Genomic DNA, 21,539 nt, shown 5'->3' on the forward strand with positions numbered 1-21,539 from the left:
AACGGGGCGCAGAGGGAAGCAGGACGGGACAGAGTATAGAATTTGGTGCCATCACCTATAAGAGTGACAGAGGCAAGGCCATTATAATCTAGTTCACAGAGTGGTGAGGAAGTGTGAGGTCTGAGATATAATACACAGTCTAACAGTGGACCCGTGATTTGCAAATGAATGGACCCTGGAGGTGGGATGAGCTGAGATGGACTTGGTAAGAGGTGTGAGCTCTCAGTACTCACTGACACTTCTATGTGTTTGGATCCAAGATGGAAAGCGGAGTCATTGGGTATTGCAAATTGGCAGGAGGATCTTAAACCCAACTTGTCTCTGCCGATCAAGGCACCTACATAAAGTAGTCTCATTGGTCTGTGTCCCTCTAGACCTTTCCCATCCATGAACCTGTCCAAATGTTTTCTGAACATTTATTGTGAGTATTACTGGATTACTGTAGCTGTTACAGTGCATTGTGATGTTGATTTATTACATCTCATTGCAAAGTTCATTTGCCTGAGATCTTGGCCAATAATTGACAGATGTATGTGCTACAGCAGCCTCAACAAAGCCTTGGTTGTTGACACAGATTTAACATGATTCTAATGGGAAACTGGGTAGAGTGGAATTGCAGACAGCGCTACTTCACAGTTCCAGAGACCCTGGTTTGATGCTGACCTCAAGTGCTGTCTGTGTGAGTTTGCATCCTCTCCCCATGACTGTGTGTGTGCTTCCTCCGGGTTCTCCAGATTCTTCCCACATCCCAACGATGTTTGCTTGGTTAACGAGCTGCTGTAACTGGACCTCAGGCTAGGTGAGTGGTGGGAGGATCAGTGGATGTTAATGGAAAATACATTACAGGGAAATTGGGTGAATGCAAATCAAGTTCATGGCTATTGTCATGGCAATACATACCCAAGGTAGAAATGTCACAAAAATTAGTTTCTATTGCAGCAACACAGTACAATATAAACAAAAATCAAATCCTCAGTCCTGAAGAAGGGTCTCAGCCCAAAACATGGACTGTTTACTCTTTTATATAACCATATAATAGCCATATAACAATTACAGCACAGAAACAGGCCATCTCGGCTCTTCTAGTCCATGCCGAACTCTTACTCTCACCTAGTCCCACCGACCTGCACTCAGCCCATAACCCTCCATTCCTTTCCTGCCCATATAGCTATCCAATTTAACTTTAAACGACAACATCAAACCTGTCTCAACCACTTCTGCTGGAAGCTCGTTCCGCACAGCTACCACTCTCTGAGTAAAGAAGTTCCCCCTCATGTTACCCCTAAACTTTTGCCCCCTAACTCTCAACTCATGTTCTCTTGTTTGAATCTCCCCTACTCTCAATGGAAAAAGCCTATCCACGTCAACTCTATCTATTCCCTCTCCTGGCACTTTTCCACAGACACTGCCTGGCCTGCTGAGTTCCTCTAGCATTTTGTGTGTTGCTTGGATTTCCAGCATCTGCAGGCTTTCTTGTGCTTAAAAATTAAATAAGTTTAAGTTAACAAAAATTGCACATAACCTACATGACAAAATAAACAAAAATAGACATAACAACACTGGTGCAAATTGAGAGAAATATAAACTGAGGTGGTATTAGGGTTTTTCAGGTCAGTTCAGGAACCTGATGGCAGTGGGGAGGGGTCTGTTGTTGAACCTTGAGCTGTTGCACTGACAAACAGAGAGCAAGGCCCACATGGTGGGGTCCTTACGGACCAGTTTTCTCTGAATGCCAGAACAGATTGCAAGTGACTTATTAACTTCTTTATGGAGTTACTGTCACTCATCGCACCAGTGTTGAACTGTGAGCCTGCCTGATTGCTACAATGCTCCATTTGTGTTGCAGAGTTCGCTGCAGTTCATTCTTCTATCTGATACATCTGATACTATCCAGCCATGCCCCACACGTCCAGTCAATTTCCCCGTGTCCCACACCACCAGTCACCTCCCCAATGTCCCACACCACCATTCACTTCCCCCGTGTCCCACACCACCAGTCACCTCCCCAATGTCCCACACCACCATTCACTTCCCCCGTGTCCCACACCACCAGTCACCTCCCCAATGCCCCACGCCACCATTCACTTCCCCAATGTCCCACGCCACCATTCACTTCCTCAATGTCCCACACCGCCAGTCTCTTCCCCAATGTCCCACACCACCATTCACTTCCCTTCCCCAATGTCCCACACCACCATTCACTTCCCTTCCCCCGTGTCCCACACCACCATTCACCTCCCCAATGTCCCACGCCACCATTCACTTCCCCCATGTCCCACACCACCATTCACCTCCCCAATGTCCCACACCACCATTCACTTCCCCCATGTCCCACACCACCATTCACCTCCCCAATGTCCCACACCACCATTCACTTCCCCAATGTCCCACGCCACCATTCACTTCCCCAATGTCCCACACCACCATTCACTTCCCTTCCCCCATGTCCCACACCACCAGTCACCTCCCCAATGTCCCACGCCACCATTCACTTCCTCAATGTCCCATACCGCCAGTCTCTTCCCCAATGCCCCACGCCACCATTCTCTTCCCCAGTGTCCCACACCACCATTCACTTCCCCCATGTCCCACACCACCATTCACTTCCTCAATGTCCCACACCACCATTCACTTCCCTTCCCCCATGTCCCACACCACCAGTCACCTCCCCAATGTCCCACGCCACCATTCACTTCCTCAATGTCCCACACCGCCGGTCTCTTCCCCAATGCCCCACGCACCATTCTCTTCCCCAATGTCCCACACCACCATTCACTTCCCTTCCCCCATGTCCCACACCACCAGTCACCTCCCCAATGTCCCACGCCACCATTCACTTCCTCAATGTCCCACACCGCCGGTCTCTTCCCCAATGCCCCACGCACCATTCTCTTCCCCAATGTCCCACACCACCATTCACTTCCCTTCCCCCATGTCCCACACCACCAGTCACCTCCCCAATGTCCCACACCACCATTCATTTCCCTTCCACCATGTCCCACACCACCAGTCACCTCCCCAATGTCCCATACCACCATTCACTTCCCTTCCACCATGTCCCACACCACCAGTCAATTCCCCCGTGTCCCACACCACCAGTCACCTCCCCAATGTCCCACACCACCATTCACTTCCCCAATGTCCCACGCCACCATTCACTTCCTCAATGTCCCAAACCGCCAGTCTCTTCCCCAATGACCCACACCACCATTCACTTCCCTTCCACCATGTCCCACACCACCAGTCGGTTCTGTTCCATCACCTGGCCAATTCTTATCACTACACGTTAGAAACATGGAAACATATAAAAATCTACAGCACAATACAGGCCCTTCGGCCCACAAAACTGTGCCAAACATGTCCTCTCCTTAGAACTACCTAGGCTTACCCACAGCCCTCTATTTTTCTAAGCTCCTTGTATCCATCCGGGAGTCTCTTAAAAGACCCTATCGTTTCCGCTTCATCCACCACCACCGGCAGCCCATTCCTCACAATCACCACTCTCTGCGTAAAAAAATTTACCCCTGACATCTCCTCTGTACCTACTTCCAAGCACGTTAAAACTATGCCCTCTCGTGCTAGCCATTTCAGCCCTGGGAAAAAGCCTCAGACTATCGACACGATCAATGCCTTTTATTATCTTGTAAACCTCTATCAGGTCACCTCTCATCTTCCGTCACTCCAAGGAGAAAAGGCTGAGTTCACTCAACCTATTCCCATAAGGCATGCTCCCCAATCCAGGCAACATCCTTGTAAATCTCCTCTGCACCCTTTCTATGGTTTCTACGTCCTTCCTGTAGTGAGGCGACCAGAACTGAGCACAGTACTCCAAGTGGGGTCTGACCAGGGTCCTATATAGCTGTAACATTACCTTTTGGCTCTTAAACTCAATCCCACAATTGATGAAGGCCAATGCGCCGTATGCCTTCTTAACCATAGAGTCAACCTGCACAGCAACTTTGAGTGTCCTATGGGCTCGGACCCCAGGATCCCTCTGGTCCTCCACACTGACAAGAGTCTTACCGTTAATACTATATTCTGCCATCATATTTGACCTACCAAAATGAACCACCTCACACACTTATCTGGGTTGACCTCTATCTGCCACTTCTCAGCCCAGTTTTGCATCCTATCAATGTCCCGTTGTACCCTTTGACAGCCCTCCACACTATCCACAACACCCCCAATCTTTGTGTCATCAGCAAATTTACTAACTCATCCCTCCACTTCCTCATCCAGGTCATTTATAAAAATCACCAAGAGTAAGGCTCCCAGAACAGATCCCTGAGGCACACCACTGATCACCAACCTCCATGCAGAATATGACCCATCTACAACCACTCCTTACTTTCTGTGGGCAACCCAGTTCTGGAACAACAAAGCAATGTCCCCTTGGATCCCATGCCTCCTTACTTTCTCAATAAGCCTTGCATGGGGTACCTTATCAAATGCCTTGCTAAAATCCTTATACACTACATCGAAGGCTCTACCTTCATCAATGTGTTTAATCACATCCTCAAAAAATTCAATCAGGCTCGTAAGGCACTATCTGCCTTTGGCAAAGCCATGTTGTTTAGTCCTAATCATATTATGCCTCTCCAAATGTTCATAAATCCTTCCCTCAGGATCTTCTCCATCAGCTTACCAACCACTGAAGTAAGACTCACTGGTCTATAATTTCCTAGGCTATCCCTACTCCCTTTCTTGAATAAGGGAATAACATTCACAACCCTCCAATCCTCCAGAACCTCTCCCGTCCTCACCATCACCAGATGCTCAGCAATCTCCTCCCTCGCTTCCCACAGTAGCCTGGGGTACATCCAGTCCAGTCCTGGTGACTTATCCAACTTGATGCTTTCCAAAAGCTCCAGCACATCCTCTTCCTTAATATCTATATGCTCAAGCTTTCCAGTCCACTGTAAGTCATCCCTATAATCGCCAAGATCCTTTTCCGTAGTGAATACTGAAGCAAAGTATTCATTATGTACCTCTGTATCTCCTCCGGTTCCATACACACTTTTCTCCTGTCATACTTGATTGGTCCTATTCTCTCACATCTTATCCTCTTGCTCTTCACATACCTGTAGAATGCCTTGGGGATTTTCTTAAACCTGTCCGCCAAGGCCTTCTCATGGCCCCTTCTGGCTCTCCTAATTTCATTCTTAAGCTCCTTCCTGCTAACCTTATAATCTTCTAGATCTCTATCATTACCTAGTTTTTTGAGCCTTTCGTAAGCTCTTCTTTTCCTCCTGACTAGATTTACAACAGCTTTTATACACGACGGCTCCTGTACCCTACCATCCTTTCCCTGTCTCATTGGAATGTATCTACGCAGAACCCCATGAAAATATCCCTTGAACATTTGCCACATTTCTTCCGTACGTTTCCCTGAGAACATCCGTTTCCAACTTATGCTTCCAAGTTCCTGCTTGATAGCTTCATATTTCCCCTTACTCCAATTAAACATTTCCCTAACTTGTCTGTTCCTATCCTTCTCCAATGCTATGGTAAAGGAGATAGAATTGTGGTCACTATCTCCAAAATGCTCTCCCACTGGGAGACCTGACACCTGACCAGGTTCATTTCCCAATCAAATCAAGTACAGCCTCTCCTGTTGTAGGCTTATCTACATGTTGTGTCAAGAATCCTTCCTGAACACACCTAACAAAGTCCACCCCATCTAAACCCCTCACTCCAGGGTGATGCAAATCAATATTTGGGAAATTAAAATCTCCCACCACAACTACCCTGTTATTATTACTCTTTTCCATAATCTGTCTCCCTATCTGCTCCTCGATGTCCCTGTTACTATTGGGTGGTCTATAAAAAAACACCCAGTAGAGTTATTGACCCCTTCCTATTCCTAACTTTCACCCACAGAGACTCCATAGACAATCCCTCCATGACTTCCTCCTTTTCTGCAGCCGTGACACTATCTCTGATCAACAGTGCCACGCCCCCACCTCTTTTGCCTCCCTCCGTCCTTTCTGAAACATCTAAAGCCTGGCACTTGAAGTAGCATTTCCTGCCCCTGAGCCATCCAATTCTCTGTAATGGCCACAACATCATAGCTCCAAGTGCTGATCCATGCTCTAAGCTCATTTGCTTTATTCATAATACTCCTCGCATTAAAATAGACACATCTCAAACCATCGGTCTGAGTGCATCCCTTCTCTATCACCTGCCTATCCTCCCTCTCGCACTGTCTCCAAGTTTTCTCGATTTGTGAGCCAACCTCCCCTACCTCTGTCACTTCAGTTTAGTTCCCACCCCCCCAGCAATTCTAGTTTAAACTCTCCCCAATAGCCTTAGCAAACCTCCCTGCCAGGATATTGGTCCCCCGGGATTCAAGTGCAACACATCCTTTTTGTACAGGTCACACTTGCCCCAGAAGAGGTCCCAATAATCCAGAAATCTGAATCCCTGCCCCCTGCTCCAATCCCTCAGCCACACATTTATCCTCCACCTCACTCCATTCCTATACTGTCGCATGGCACAAGCAGTAATCCTGAGATGACTACCTTTGAGGTCCTGCTTCTCAACTTCCTTCCTAACTCTCTGTAGTCTGTTTTCAGGACCTCCTCCCTTTTCCTACCTATGTCGTTGGTACCAATATGTACCAAGACCTCTGGCTGTTCTCCTTCCCACTTCAAGATATTGTGGACGCAATTAGAAACATCCCGAACCTTGGCCCCTGGGAGGCAAACTGCCATCAGCATTTCTTTCCTGCGTCTGCAGAATGGCCTGTCCAATACTATGAGCAGTTTGATCATTTTTTACTATAATAGACTTTTTTTTTCTTTTCGTTTCAGGAATTGTTTATGATTGATGTGTAATTTATGTTTTTCTTGTGAATGCTGCTTGTAAGCTGCTGTGTGTGTATGACGTGTTGCAGGTAAGTCATTCATTGTAAGGCGAGCTGCATGCTAACTGACTACGTAGAATGAAACAAAGTAATGTAGTCTGGTCACTTCATTTGCGCAGATGAAGCTCAGTGCGGAAAAATACTGCAGCCCAGTCCAAAAGAGGGAGTGCAGTACAGGAAAGGAACTGTAGCTAGCTGCCAATCATGTCAATGGGGCAGTGACTCCTCTTCCAACCATTGTCCCGACTGACTGAACAGATTGTAGTCCATGCAAAGCCATGGTCTAGTTCATTGTCATCTGTACAAGTACACACAGGTGAATACTGGTACAACACTATGATTGGCAGCTAGCTACAGTTCCTTTCCTGTACTGCACTCCCCCTTTTGGACTGGGCTGCAGTTTCTTTTCTGCACTGAGCCTCATCTGCGCAAATAATGTGACCAGACTACATTTCTGTGCTTCATTCTACGTAGTCAGTTAGCATGCAGCTCGCCTTATCTAGAAGTCCATACATTAATTTCATGCTGGTCTCTGGTTTAGAAACCCCACTTTAATCCAGAGCTCGGTTCGCAGGTTCTCTGACTGATAGCGGGGCTCAGGATCCTGAGTGACGGTAGTACAGACATCAGACCAATCGGCTACCCAGCCTTGGTAGAGGACAGTGAGATTTCTTTGGGCTGGTGTAGAGTGTTTAACATTCTTAAACATGTGCTGTCTTTCTCTTTCCCTAGAGCCCCAAACCTTTGCTTACCTTCAGCGTGAAGACCCGGGACAGAATCTTCTACATGGTGGCACCATCTGCTGAGACCATGAGGATCTGGATGGATGTCATAGTGACGGGAGCTGAAGGTTACACCCAGTTCCAGCTCTAGAGGAAGCTTTCTGCCTTTATAACCTTATTCTGCATGCAAAGTGTTTTGAATTGTATATGAAACAAGGCTCTTTGCTACAGATCACTGCTGGAGATCTACCTATGTTATCTCGAACGTGTGACAATCGTACACAGGTTAAAGTGTTACAGTATTAACTTGCATAAATTGGAGCAAAGTTTGCTTTGGATGTTCTGGAAGGAAAGGAGCCTTTGTGACTGAGAAGTACGCAGATTAAGGAATATGCCTTGGTGTCTGGTTACATGAGATGAGTGAATGAAGCCCAGTTTATGGTCGGGGTGTGTGTGTGTGTGTGTGTGTAGCTCAGAGTACATGTGATAGCCATGTCCAAGCACACGGCTGTGTCTCTGGCTGGCATGAATTCCTTTGTGCGTGGTGCAATTTTCAGAAGATAGTATACCCTCATGTGTCCCTGCTCTGACTTCAGTATATGTGCCTAAGTATGCAGTGGTCCTTGTGGGGGTGTTGTAGCTGTACTGCCTGAGAGAGAGGGAGTGTTTGTGTGTGTGTATGAGAGAGACTATTCCAGCGTACACCCCCAGGTGAGTGTGGGTGTGCAAGCCCAGTCAAAACCAGCGAATATGCAGCTCTGCTTCAGTATTTGTAACTTGCCCAGGCTGCCTTACCTCACCCCTATGTGTCCCCGGTATGCGGAGAACCTGGCAGCAATCAGTAGAGATGGAAAACTTGTTTAAAAATGGTCAGAGAAGGTAGCCTTGCACGTTTTGAAATCATACTCTTCAGGACCACACATTACACAGTGCAGATGTTTCTGTAGTCAGGGCTTTCTCTGCAGTCTCCCAGGTGCCAAAATTAGGCTGGATCAGCAGATCAGCTCTCTGCCACAGCTAAGGCAACCAGGGGACCCATCCCCTGTGTGTGAAACAGCCCAGGATCTGGACTGACATGGCATTGGTGATTTGTCCAGCAAGAGAACTCTTATTTTTGTTTCTTTATTTTTTTAAAGTTTAATTGTTATTTTTATTTAAACACCCTGTTTTTAAATGATATTTGTATTATTGAAACTAAAGATCAGGTAGCAGGAATAATCTTGCCAGCAGTTACTCTGGCACCTTGTGGGCAGCCTCTGTGGTTTTACATTAATATTGCTTTCTGCTAATGTGCAGAGTTTTCCAAAGGAATGACTTAAACTCCAACAGATACCTTTGTTATCGCAATCAGACTGACAGAAATGTGTAACTGATGGCAAACTGCCAGCATATCACATTTCACTTTCTGAAATCTGTTCCTTTACCCCTCTCAAAGCCACAAAAAAACAATTGTAATCCGCCTGAAGCCTTAGAAGTATAGTAACTGACTTCATTGTATCCTGCAGTTATAGTTCATATCTTAAACTAAACAGACATTTCCAGAATTCAGAGGTGTGGAAAGAAGTCAGAAGTTTTGGTTGATGTTGTCAGTTGATGTTATATTTAGGAATCACTGTTGCCTCTACCAAGTGTTGACACTTTATTCTCCAGTGGGAGAATGAAGGATGAGCAATATGTGGACTGTGCCTTTACGACCCAGAGCTTATCAGACTCAGGTCTACATGCCGAGCTGTGGAACTGGCCTCTCTCTTTCACATCCTTGTCCACCTTGTCACCAGTAGTCTATTTGCCACCCCAGCAGCAGAAAGTGTTGCAGAATTCAGCTTTCTCCTTAGCTCAAAAGATCACCAACAATTTCTTAGTGCAAGGATGGCCTAATTTAAACTTTATTTAGTAGCTTTTTATTAAGTATATGGAGAAAGTGTTCAGTATTATGAATATAACTAAAATCCAACTTGCGGACAACTGATCCCAACTTCCATATTCCATGAAAAGACACATGTAAGATCTTCTGATCCCAGTCCATTCATCTTCCTTAGTAAGGCTCCCTCCCACCCACCACCCATCACCCATGATGTCCATTGAATGGAAGTTCCTTAGCTTTGTCCCTTTCTGCCCTTTACTATCCTTCTTTGGAATCCTTTGGGGAGAGGCCAATGAGGATCAGTTGGCATCACTGATCTTGGGGCTTGATGAGTGCAAGGTATTTAAATAGAGTTGAAAGCAGTTAAGGTGGTAAATCTTACTTTGCCTGATTCTTAAATAATGGGCAAAATTTGTATTCAGATGTGTGTCAGAGAATTTATTTTATCACAAAGCTTTTAACTAATTTTATCATAAACAGCTGTTACCAGTTTAGTCATTTTAACAGCTGCCCTGTGTACATGCATCTAAGCTCATTATTTATTCTCTGTTACTTTATAATATATATGGAATTCTGTATCTTGCACACTCATGATTATTTCCTATTTTAAATGTCTTTATATGGTTGCATTTTCTGAGGAATCTATAAATTTGAATAAAACACAAGAATCTTACTGTTTTTATCGCTGAATTCTTCAAAAACGCAGATATTTTCACACTTTAGATTATTTTTATTTATATTATTGGGAGTTTATTATTTGTTGTCCAACCCTAACTGCGCTTAAGGAAGGTGGATGTAGTGCACTTTGATCTTCTGGAGAAGGTGCTCCCACAGTGCTGTTGTGGAGAGGCTTCCCCCGAATGAGGATACAAACGTATTTAATGTATGTCTACTCTGTGTTGGTGCATGAATGAAAGGAAACATAAAGGCGGTTGGGTTCCCTTGGAGGTGAGGTGAGAAAGTTGTGGTTGAGGTGCCCATGGTGATGGACGTCTGTGTATCAAGTAGATTGTATGTTCTCCTCTGTTCCACACAATCCTGCCCCTGCGCTTGTGTTCGTTCCATCTCCCTGCCTCCTTGTTCTCTTGTGGGTAAGTTTTGATTGTAGAATAAAGCATCAGTTGAGCAACCTTTAAAGAACAGGTTGAAACTATTTGGATGACCACCACAGTCCTGGTTCCTAAATCTTTTCTGCTTATCCATCATTCCATTAAGTTATCCCACCATTCTAGTAGAACCTAGTTGCTTTGTAGTTTACCATGTCATATGTACAGAAACAGGCCCTTCAGCTTAACTTCTCCATGACAACCAAGGTGCCAATCTAAGCCATGTTTTCCCCATATCCCATTAAAACTTCCTTATCTATATACTTATGCAAGTGCCTTTTAAATGTTGTTAATGTACTTGCTTCAATCATTTCCTTCAGCAATTTATTCCATATATACACCATCCTCTCCTGTCCCCAGGTTCCTTATAAATCTTTCACCTCTCACCTCAAACCAATACCCTCTAGTTTTTGATTCCCCCCCACCAAAAAAGAAGTGCGTGCATTCACCACATACATTAGATTAGATTATGAGGACACTCAGTCCTCATTTATTGTCATTTAGAAATGCATGCATTAAAAAATGATACAATGTTCCTCCAGAATGATATCAAAAAAAACAGGACAAACCAAGACTAAATCTAACAAAACCACATAATTATAACATATAGTTACAACAGGGCAAAACAGTACCATAATTTGATAAAGAGTAGACCATGGGCAAGGTAAAAAAAAAGTCTCAAAGTCTCGATAGCCTCATCATCTCACACAGGTGGCAGAAGGGAGAAACTCTCCCTGCCATAAACCTCCAAGCGCCGACAACTTGCCGATGCAGCACCATTGGAAGCACCCGACCGCAGCGGACTCTGAGTCCATCCGAAAACTTTGAGCCTCCGACCAGCCCCTCCGACACAGCCTCTCTGAGCACCATCCTCTGCTGAGCGCTTCATTCCCGCCCCGGTCGCCAAGCAACAAGCAAAGCCAAGGACTCGGGGCCTTCTCCTCCGGAGATTCTGGACCACACAGTAGCAGCAGCAGCGAAGCAGGCATTTCAGAAGTTTCTCCACATGTTCCTCCGTGCGCTCACATCTATCTCCATCAAATCAGGATTATGCATGGCACCCCACCTGACAAATAACAGACATCACCACCAGAGTGGCTGTTGCGAGCTGCATTGTGTTGCCATCTTCTCCTCCCAAACATGTCCCTTATATTACATATTTCTCTAAAATCACCCCTCAGTCTCCAACGTTCCAAGAAATAAAGTGCTAGCCTGTGCAATCTCTTCCAATAACTCAGTAGATTTGAGTCCTGGCGAAGGCCTTGTAAATCTTCTTTGTACAGTTTTCAGCTTAGTGACATTCATTTGACAGGATGACTAAAGCCATACACAATTCTCCAAGTGTGGCCTCCCCAACATCCACTCGGGCAGTAATGGAGAACAAAGAAATAGCGAACAAATTGAATCCTGAAGGAATTCAGCAGGGCTGGTTGAGCTCAAAGAAGATATTGCGTTTGTTGCTCGAGATTTCCAGCATCAACAGAATCTCTTGTGTTGAGGATGAACTGAATAATTAATTTGTGTCGGTCTTCACTTTGGAAGACACCAGTAGCATGCCAGAACTTCAAGAGAGTGTCAGGGGGCAGAAGTGAGTGTAGTCACTATTTTTGAGGAAAAGGTACTTGGAAGCTGAAAGGTCTGAGGGTAGTTAAATTACCTGGACCAGATGGACTTAACCCTAAGGTTCTGAAAGAGATGGCCAAAAAGACTGTGGAGTCATTAAAGACATCCGTTAGTCTTGCGAGACCATGGATCTGCGCCTGGAAAGTCTTCACTCTCCAGGGCACAGGCCTGAGCAAGGTTGTATGGAACACCAGCAGTTGCCCATGCTGCAAGTCTCCCCTCTCCACGACACCAATGCTGTTCAAGGGAAGGACATTAGGACCCATACAGCTTGGCACCAGTGTCGTCGCAGAGCACTGTGTGATTAAGTTCCTTGCTCAAGGACACAACATGTTCCCTCGGCTGGGGCTCGAACTGACGACCTTCAGGTAGCTAGTCCAATGCCTTAACGACTTGGCCGCGTGCCCACGTGGAGGCATTCGTAATGATCATTTAAGAATCACTAGATTCTGTAAGGGCTCCAGAAGACTGGAAAATCTCAACTGTCACTCCTTTCTTTAAGAAGGGAGGGAGGTAAAAGACAGGAAATTATAGGCCAATTAGCCTGATCTCAGTGGTTAACAAGATGCTGGAGTCAATTATTAAGGATAAGCTTTCAGGGTTCTTAGAGGCATGTGTTAAAATAGGCCAGTCAGCATGGTTTCCTTAAGTGGAAACCTTGCTTTATAAATCCACTAAAATTATTTGTGGAAGTAATAGGCTTTATAGACAAAGAGAGAGTCCATGTTTTTCTCACTCGGATTTTTGGAAGGCCTTTGACAAGGTGCTGCAAATGAGGCTGCTAGACAAGATAAGAGCCCGTGGTATTACAGGACAGATAGTAACATGGACAGAAGGGGACCGTTTCTGGCTGGCTTCCAGTGGCTAGTGGCTTTCTGGAAGGGTCAGGGTTGGGTTCACTACATGTTAATGTCATGTTAGTGATCTGCATGACAGAATTGATGGTTTTGTGGCAAAGTTTACAGATGATACAAAGATAGGTGGAGTGGCAAGTAGCATGAGGAAGCTACTTGCCACTTCTACAGAAGGACTTGTTCAGATTAGGAGAATGACAAAACGTGGCAGACAGAATACAGTATAGGGAAGTGTATGGTTATGCAGTTTGGTAAAAGGAATAAAGGTGTAGATTATTTTCTAAATGGTGTACAAGTTCAGAAATCAGAGGTGTAGAGTGACTTGGGAGTCCATGTACAGGGTTGTCTAAAGGTTAACTCGCAGGCTGAGCCAGTAGCAAGGAAGGCAAATGTAATGTAAACATTAATTTTGAAATGACTAGAATATAAAAGCAAGGATATAATTCTGAGGCCTTATAAGACAATGGTCAGACCACACCGAGTATTAGCAGGGTTAGGCCCCATAAGTAAGAAACGATGTGCTGGCATTGGAGAGTGTCTGGTGGGGGCTCAGGAGAATAATCCGAGGAATAAAAGGGTTGTGCTGTTGGATCCTGGAATTTCTCACTTGCAGACCCCTGTCAGTTCAGATTTGCAAAAACATCAGCATAGGAGCACCACAGGACTGTGTGCTTAGCCCTCTGCTCCATTCACTTTGCACCTATGACTGTGTGGCTAAGTACAGCTCCAACACCAGATATAAGTTCGCTGATGACACCACTGTTGTGGGCCGTATCAAAGGTGGTGATGTATCAGCGTTCATGAGGAAGAGTGAAAATATGGCTGAGTGGTGTCATAACAACCTCTCACTCAGTGTCAGCAAGACTAAGGAACTATTGTAGACTTCAGGAGAGGGAAACCAGAGGTCCATGAGCCAGTCCTCATCAGAGTGTCAGAGGTGGAGAGGGTCAGTAACTTTAAATTCCTGGGTGTTATTATCTCAGAGGACCTTTCATGGACCATCATATAAATATAATTGCGAAGAAAGCACAACAGCGCTCTACTTCCTCAGGAGTCTGTGGAGATTCAGCATGTCATCAAAAACCTTGGCAAACTTCTATATATATGTGTTGGAAAGTGTATTGACTAGCTGTATTTTGGTCTAGTACGGGAACACCAATGCCTTTCAACAGAAAATCCTACAAAATCGTGCAGATCATGTCTAACAAGCCTGATAGGGTTCTTTGAGGAGGTGACTAGGCATATAGATGAGGGTAGTGCGGTGGATGTGATCTATATGGATTTTAGTAAGGCATTTGATGAGGTTCCACATGGTAGGCTTATTCAGAAAGTCAGAGGGCATGGGATCCAGGGAAGTTTGGCCAGGTGGATTCAGAATTGGCTTGCCTGCAGAAAGCAGAGGGTCGTGGTGGAGGGAGTACATTCAGATTGGAGGGTTGTGACTAGTGGTGTCCCACAAGGATCTGTTCTGGGACCTCTACTTTTTGTAATTTTTATTAATGACCTGGATGTGGGGGTAGTTGGCAAGTTTGCAGACGACACAAAGGTTGGTGGTGTCGTAGATAGTGTAGAGGATTGTCGAAGATTGCAGAGAGACATTGATAGTATGCAGAAGTGGGCTGAGAAGTGGCAGATGGAGTTCAACCCGGAGAAGTGTGAGGTGGTACACTTTGGAAGGACAAACTCCAGGGCAGAGTACAAAGTAAATGGCAGGATACTTGGTAGTGTGGAGGAGCAGAGAGATCTGGGGTTACATGTCACAGATCCTTGAAAGTTGTCTCACAGGTAGATAGGGTAGTTAAGAAAGCTTATGGGGTGTTAGCTTTCATAAGTCGAGGGATAGAGTTTAAGAGTCGCGAGAATAAAGAAGCATACGTAAGGCTCCTCTTCATTGACTACAGCTCTGCCTTTAATACCTTCATTCCAAATAAACTGATTCCTAAGCTCCGGAACCTGGACCTTAGCACTCAGGTCTGCAGCTGGATCTTCAACTTCCTCACAGAAGGACCCAGGCTGTAAAAATAGGGGACATGCTCTCCTCCACAATCACTCTGAGCACCGGTGCCCCACAAGGCTGTGTACTCAGCCCCCTGCTGTACTCACTGTACACCCATGATTGTGTAGCCAAGTTTCCATCAAACTCAATATATAAGTTTGCTGATGACACAACAATTGTAGGCTGTATCTCGGGTAATGATGAGTTTGAGTACAGAGAGGAAATTAAGAACCTGGTGGCATGGTGCGAAGACAATAACCTATCCCTCAACGTCAGCAAGACGGGGGAATTGTTTGTTGACTTCAGAAGGAGTAGCGGACCGCACGACCCAATTTACATCAGTGGTACGCAAATGGAACAGGTCAAAAGCTTTAAGTTCCTTGGTGTCAATATCACAAATGACCTGACTTGGTCCAACCAAGCAGAGTTCACTGCCAAGAAGGCCCACCAGCGCCTTTACTTCCTGAGAAAAGTAAAGAAATTTGGCCTGTCCCCTAAAACCCTCACTAATTTTTACAGATGCACAGTAGAAAGCATTCTTCTAGGGTGCATCACAACCTGGTATGGAAGTTGTCCTGTCCAAGACCGAAAGAAGCTACAGAAGATTGTAAACACAGCCTAGCACTTCACACAAACCAATCTTCCGTCCGTGGACTCACTTTACACCGCATGCTGTCGGAGCAGTGCTGCCAGGATAATCAAGGACACGACCCACCCAGCCAACAAACTTTTTGTCCCTCTTCCCTCCAGGAGAAGGTTCAGGAGCTTGAAGACTCGTACGGCCAGATTTGAGAACAGCTTCTTTCCAACTGTGATAAGACTGCTGAACGGATCCTGACCCGGATCTGGGCCGTACCCTCCAAATATCCGGACCTGCCTCTCAGTATTTTTGCACTACCTTACTTCCCATTTTTCTATTTTCTATTTATGATTTATAATTTAAATTTTTAACATTTACTAATTTTAACTATTTTTAATATTTATAATATTTAATATTTGTAATCCAGGGAGTGTGAAGCACAGAATCAAATATCGCTGTGATGATTGTACGTTCTAGTACCAATTGTTTGGCAACAATAAACTATAAAGTATAAAGTATAACGATGCAGCTCTATAAAACTCTGGTTAGGCCACACTTGGAGTACTGTGTCCAGTTCTGGTCGGTTCACTATAGGAAGGATGTGGAAGCATTGGAAAGGGTATAGAGGAGATTTACCAGGATGCTGCTGATTATGATCAGAGATTAAGGGAGCTAGGGCTTTACTCTTTGGAGAGAAGGAGGATGAGAGGAGACATTAGGAGAGTATTCATTATGCTGTTTCCTCCAGTTCCATACACACTTTCCCACTGTCACACTTGATGGGTCCTATTCTTTCATGTCCTATCCTCTTGCTCTTGCTCTTCACACACTTGTTATTTCTTGCTATTTGCTTATATTTGCACTTGCAGTTTGTTGTCTTCTGTGCTCTTGCTCTTTCATTGATCCTGTTTACAATTACTGTTGTATAGATTTGCTGAGTATGCCTGCAGGAAAAAGAATCTCAGGGTTGTATGTGGTAACGTGTATGGACTCTGATAATAAATTTTACTTTGTGCTTTAAATAAGGCACATCTGATGGCTCTGGGTCTGTACTTGCTGGAGTTTAGAATGAGGAAGGATCATACCAAACTTAACATAGAAGATGTTACTATGTCGAGGATGTTTCCAGTAGTGGGAGTGTCCAGGACCAGAGGGCACAGCCTCAAAATACAAGGACCCCTCTACAGAACAGGGCTAAGTAGGAATTTCTTAGCCAGATGGTGGTGAATCTATAGAATTCATTGCCACATTTGGCTGTGGAGGCTAAGCCATTGGGTATATTTAAAGTGGAGGTTGATAGTAAGGGTATCAAAGGTTATGGAGCGAAAGCATGAGAATGGGGTTGAGAGAGAAAATAAGTCAGCCATGATCAAATGGTGAAGCAGACTTGACGACCCAAAAGGCCTAATTCTGCTCCTGTGTCTTATTGTCACAGCTCTTGTGCTCAGTGCCCTGACTGATGAAGGCCAGTATGCCAAAAGCCTTTTTATTACCCTGGCTACTTTCAGTAAATGTGTTCCTGGACTCTCAGGTCCCTCTCTTCACCAGCAGATCCCAGCACCCTACTGATCAGCTCAGTGCATCACAGACACCAGCCTCCCCTCCACTGACTCTCTCTGCCCTCCTTGCTGCCTCGCTAAGGCAGTCAACATAATCAAAGACCCCTCCACCCCAGACATTCTCTCTCCCCCTCCCATCAGACTGAAGATATAAAAGGCTGAAAGCGTGTGCCAGCAGGCTCAAAAACACTATTGAACAGTTTCCTGGTATGACTAGATGGAAACTTGACTCAGAACCTTGCACCTTGCTGTTCACCTGCTCTGCATTTACAGTTTGTTCTGCAATCCGTTACCATTTTACCTTGTACTCCCTCAATACAGTGATCTGTATGGATGGTATGCAAGACAAGCTTTTCTCTGTATCTTGGTATGTGACAATAATAAACCAACTTACTGTGAAAGTCCTGCCCTGATCCACTGTCCAGTAGGCAGTTGAACTAAAGCTGGAAATGCTGGATAAATCAGCATTTGTGGAGAGAAAAGGTGGCAGCATTTCAGGTTGTTCATAAAAGACTTATTTTATTTCTAACTTTTCCCAGTTCTGATAGAAGGCAATCAGTCTGAAATTTCAACCCTGATTCTCTTTGACTCCTTCTGCAGGTGTACCTGGCCTGCTGAGCTCCCAGCACTTGCCTTTGTTTTAGATTTCCATTGAGTGCAGTCTTTTTCCATAAGGAAGTCAGAGCAGGGGGCATGGTGGAGGGACTGGGGGATGCAGGGCCTCAAGAGTTGGGGGAAGGGTAAGGAAGTGGAACAGGTTTGGCAGTAGAGGCAAGGGAGTTCGGAGAAGGGGTCTCAATGGGAGGGGCACAATAGAGCAGGGCAGAAGACGTAGATCCCTTGTCTTTGACAAGGTCCCTCGTGACAAGCTGGATCACACAGGATCGATCCTGGGCCCACATACAGATGCAGTTACAAAGAAGGCCTGACAGTGGTTATATTAGGAGTTTGAGGAGATTTGGTATGACACCAAAGACACTCACAAATTTCTATAGATGTTCCATTGTGGGCACTGGTTTCCCCAGCATCCAGGGTATCTTCAAAAACCATGCCTGAAAAAGGCAACATCCATCCTTAAGGACCCCTTACCCAGGCCATGCTGTCTTCTCATTGCTACCATTGGGAAGGAGCCTGAAGACACACACTCTATGTTTCAGGAACAGCTTCTTCCCATCTGCCATCAGAGTTCTCAATGGATATTGAACCCATGAACACTTCCTCACTATTTTTTGATGACTTATTCAATTTATGTACAATTTTTACTTCTGACTGTAATTTACAGTTTTTATTATTATATACCACTGCTGCAAAACAACAGATTTCATGACATCGGCCAGTGATATTAAACATGATTCTGATATGTGGAATTAATTGCCACAGAGGGCTGTGGAAGCCAAGTCACTGGATATACCAAGGGCAGAGGTATTTTGGTTCTTGGCTGATAAAGGGCTTAAGGGTTAGAAAAGAATGCAAGAGAATGGGGTTGAAAAGAGAAATAAAATATCAGCCATGATTGATTGTGGTGTGGATTTGATGGGCTGAATGGCCTGATTTGCTTCTATGTCTTATGGTCACTTCAGAATAATGTTTGTTGTTTAGTTCAGACATATACAGTATTATGCTGCAAAATACAATTGGCAGTGGTAAAGTGTGTACAATGTATGTACTGTGTATTGAAAAGGGGAATATTGTGAAGCTATAAAGCAGTGTTAGGTTAATCAGCCACTGCAGTGTTTAAAGCACATAGGCCACCACACAGTGCACGTAATCGGTGTTATGTTATAAAGCACATGTGCTGGGTCAGTTTTTCTCGTGTTTCCCTTTGCTGAAACATCAGTGAGCATGCAGCAAAATTTCCAAACAGCACATCACTGCTGCTGAGGTTCTGGCATTCAGTGGAAGCCCTGTAGGTAGCCGTACCCTTCACATTGTAAGGTGGCACACTTAAAGCTACAGCTTCTCACTTGTATCAACTAATTTTCTAATTTTTAAAGTCGCACTTATTATTAGTAAAGCAGATTTGTAAGTGAAAGGGGGATTCTGGAAATAACTAAAATTGTGAGGCACGGCTGGTAGAGGGCAGAGCGGAAATAGTGACAGAGGCTGGGAGTTGATGTGTGGAGGTGTCAAAGGGCTGAAGACGATGGAATTTGGAGGGAGATGGTGAAGGTGGAGCATAAAATCAACTGAGAGAGGTGGTAATGGCAGAGTTTTAAATATCTCTCTTCTACTAGTCCCTATCCCCTATCCCCATTCCCTTTGATTGGTCAGACTGCTTCACCCTCATTCGCTGCTTTGTGCAATTTGGCTGCAAGTTCCTCCAGTTTCTCTCTAAACTCCAGGTTCAGGTACAGTCCTTTGGGAACGTCCACCATCCCGAAGAGCAGGCCGTAGAGGCAGCCAGCGATTGAGCCCGTGGCTCCACCCAGACCTGTTGGCATGAAGTAACGAGTTGGTTAGGTCTTTGGCTCTTGACCTGCTGGGTGGGCATTGTGCATACAACTCGCAGTTAATGCGTGCCTTCTGCAGAGGACAGGCTGTTTTGGGATAGGGCGGGGTTGGGAAGAGCCGATAATGTGAATTGTCCTTACTGTGACACCGGTCATTGAACCTATTCTGATTCCAGGAGCTCAAGACCATCAGTCCCACTCTGTACTCCACTTTAGCCCTCCACAATAATCTCACATATTCCACTCAACCTCCCCTTGGTTCTCCCACCACCCAGTTACACACGGGAAATCTACAGCGGCCAATTAACTTCCAATTTCTCTTAGTTCGAGGACATCGGGGTGAAACCCACACGGTCACAAGGAGAACATGCAGACTCCACGCAGACAGCATCCAAGGCCAAGACTGAACCCAGGTCTCTAAAGTTTGTGAGACATTTGTCCTACCATGGCATGCATATTGACAATTGAGCAAAAAAACAACAGAACAAAGAACAAAGAATAGTACAGCACTGGACAGGCCATTCAGCCCGCAATATTGTGCCAATTTATACTGAATGTCCTTCCCATGTACATCACTCGTATCCATCCATTCACCTAACATTCATGTGTCTAGGCTTCTTAAACTGCACCTCAACAGCGTCAATAGTTCTAATGATCCCGAGCAGATTCAGAACTCAGACTGCACTGTCATCAATGCAGGTTCCAACGACCTTGGACACCTTCCAAGTGCTGATTGTGCAACCTCCAACTCAGACTCCAGCCTTGACCAAGACCTGTCCTAAACTCCACCAAACTGCCTGCTTGCACTAGTAATCGTGGGAAACCATCCCAGGCACTTCCCACTCATTAGACATAAAAGTAAACTGCTACTCACATCTCCTTTAAAATCCCCCCTCCCAATCTTAAAAACATGTTGCCTAATGTTTGATGTTTCTACCCTTGTGACAATACTATGATTGTCTACTTTGTGACTATATGCCTTTCGTAACTTTAAGTACCTCCATCAGATCTCCCCTCAACTTTCAGTGTTCCAAAGAGAGCAGTACAACTTTGTCCAAGCTTTCTTCATAGCCCATACCCTCTAATCAAGGCAGTATCCTGGTAAACGTCTTCTGTACCCTTTCCAGAGGTCCTGTGTCCTTCCTGTAATGGGATGCATAAAGTTTTATATCACTAAACATGACTTCCTTATTCTTACACTTGGCACTCACTAGTGAAGGCAGCTTGCCATATGTCTTCTTTATCAGTGAACTATGGGCCTGGACCCCAGATCCCTCTGTATCTCAATGCTATTAAGAGGTCTACCATTAATTGTATACTTTCTCCCTTTATTTGCCCTCCCAAAGTTCTATAACTCATGCTTCCCAGGTTAAACTCCATCTGCCACTTCTCTGCCCATATATATCTGTATTCTTTGATAGTTCTTTACACTGTCAACCACTGCCCCAATTGCTAAATTGCAAACTTACTAATCCCGGATTTTACACTTTCACACAAATCATTGGTATATATCCCTAACAACAGAGGTTCCAGCACTGATCCTTGGAGAACACCACAAGTTAGAATAACAGTATTTCCACCCCTACTCTCTGCCTTCTCTAGGCAAAGCAGTTCTGAAACTAAACTTGCAATTCATCCTGGATCCCATACATCTTTATTTTTTGAATCAACATATCATGCAGATCTTATCAAATGCCTTAGTAAAGTCCATGAAGACAATGTGACTTGCCCTCATCAGGCCCCTTTGTCAGCTGCTCAAAGAACTTGATTAAATTTGTAAAGCATGTCCTGTCCTGCACAGAGCTATGCTAACAACCCTAAGTAGGTCATGTCATTCCAGTGTGTATATATCCTATCTATCACTATCCTCTACAATAACTTCCTTCTATGTGAATAACTGGATTATCCCTACTCCCTTCC

At 44.9% G+C, this 21,539-nt stretch overlaps 2 protein-coding genes across 8 annotated transcripts in view; one reads left to right on the forward strand and one right to left on the reverse strand.

Moving 5' to 3' along the window:
• The window catches only part of LOC134348215 (pleckstrin homology-like domain family B member 2), a 308,822-nt gene extending 298,711 nt beyond the window's left edge, over positions 1-10,111 (forward strand). For all 7 annotated transcript variants that reach the window (XM_063051250.1, XM_063051252.1, XM_063051253.1 and 4 more), the window contains one exon: positions 7,598-10,111. In XM_063051250.1, the coding sequence (XP_062907320.1) occupies positions 7,598-7,738 (141 nt within the window). In that variant the 3' untranslated portion in view covers positions 7,739-10,111. The remainder of the gene's footprint in view (positions 1-7,597) is intronic.
• A 984-nt stretch (positions 10,112-11,095) lies between these two features.
• adprhl1 (ADP-ribosylhydrolase like 1) overlaps positions 11,096-21,539 on the reverse strand; it is a 65,833-nt gene continuing 55,389 nt past the window's right edge. The window contains exon 7 of the mRNA XM_063051257.1: positions 11,096-19,600. Coding sequence (XP_062907327.1) covers positions 19,437-19,600 — 164 coding nt within the window. The 3' untranslated portion in view covers positions 11,096-19,436. The remainder of the gene's footprint in view (positions 19,601-21,539) is intronic.

This window comes from Mobula hypostoma, chromosome 6 (genome assembly GCF_963921235.1).
Source record: "Mobula hypostoma chromosome 6, sMobHyp1.1, whole genome shotgun sequence".
Classification (NCBI taxonomy): domain Eukaryota; kingdom Metazoa; phylum Chordata; class Chondrichthyes; order Myliobatiformes; family Myliobatidae; genus Mobula; species Mobula hypostoma.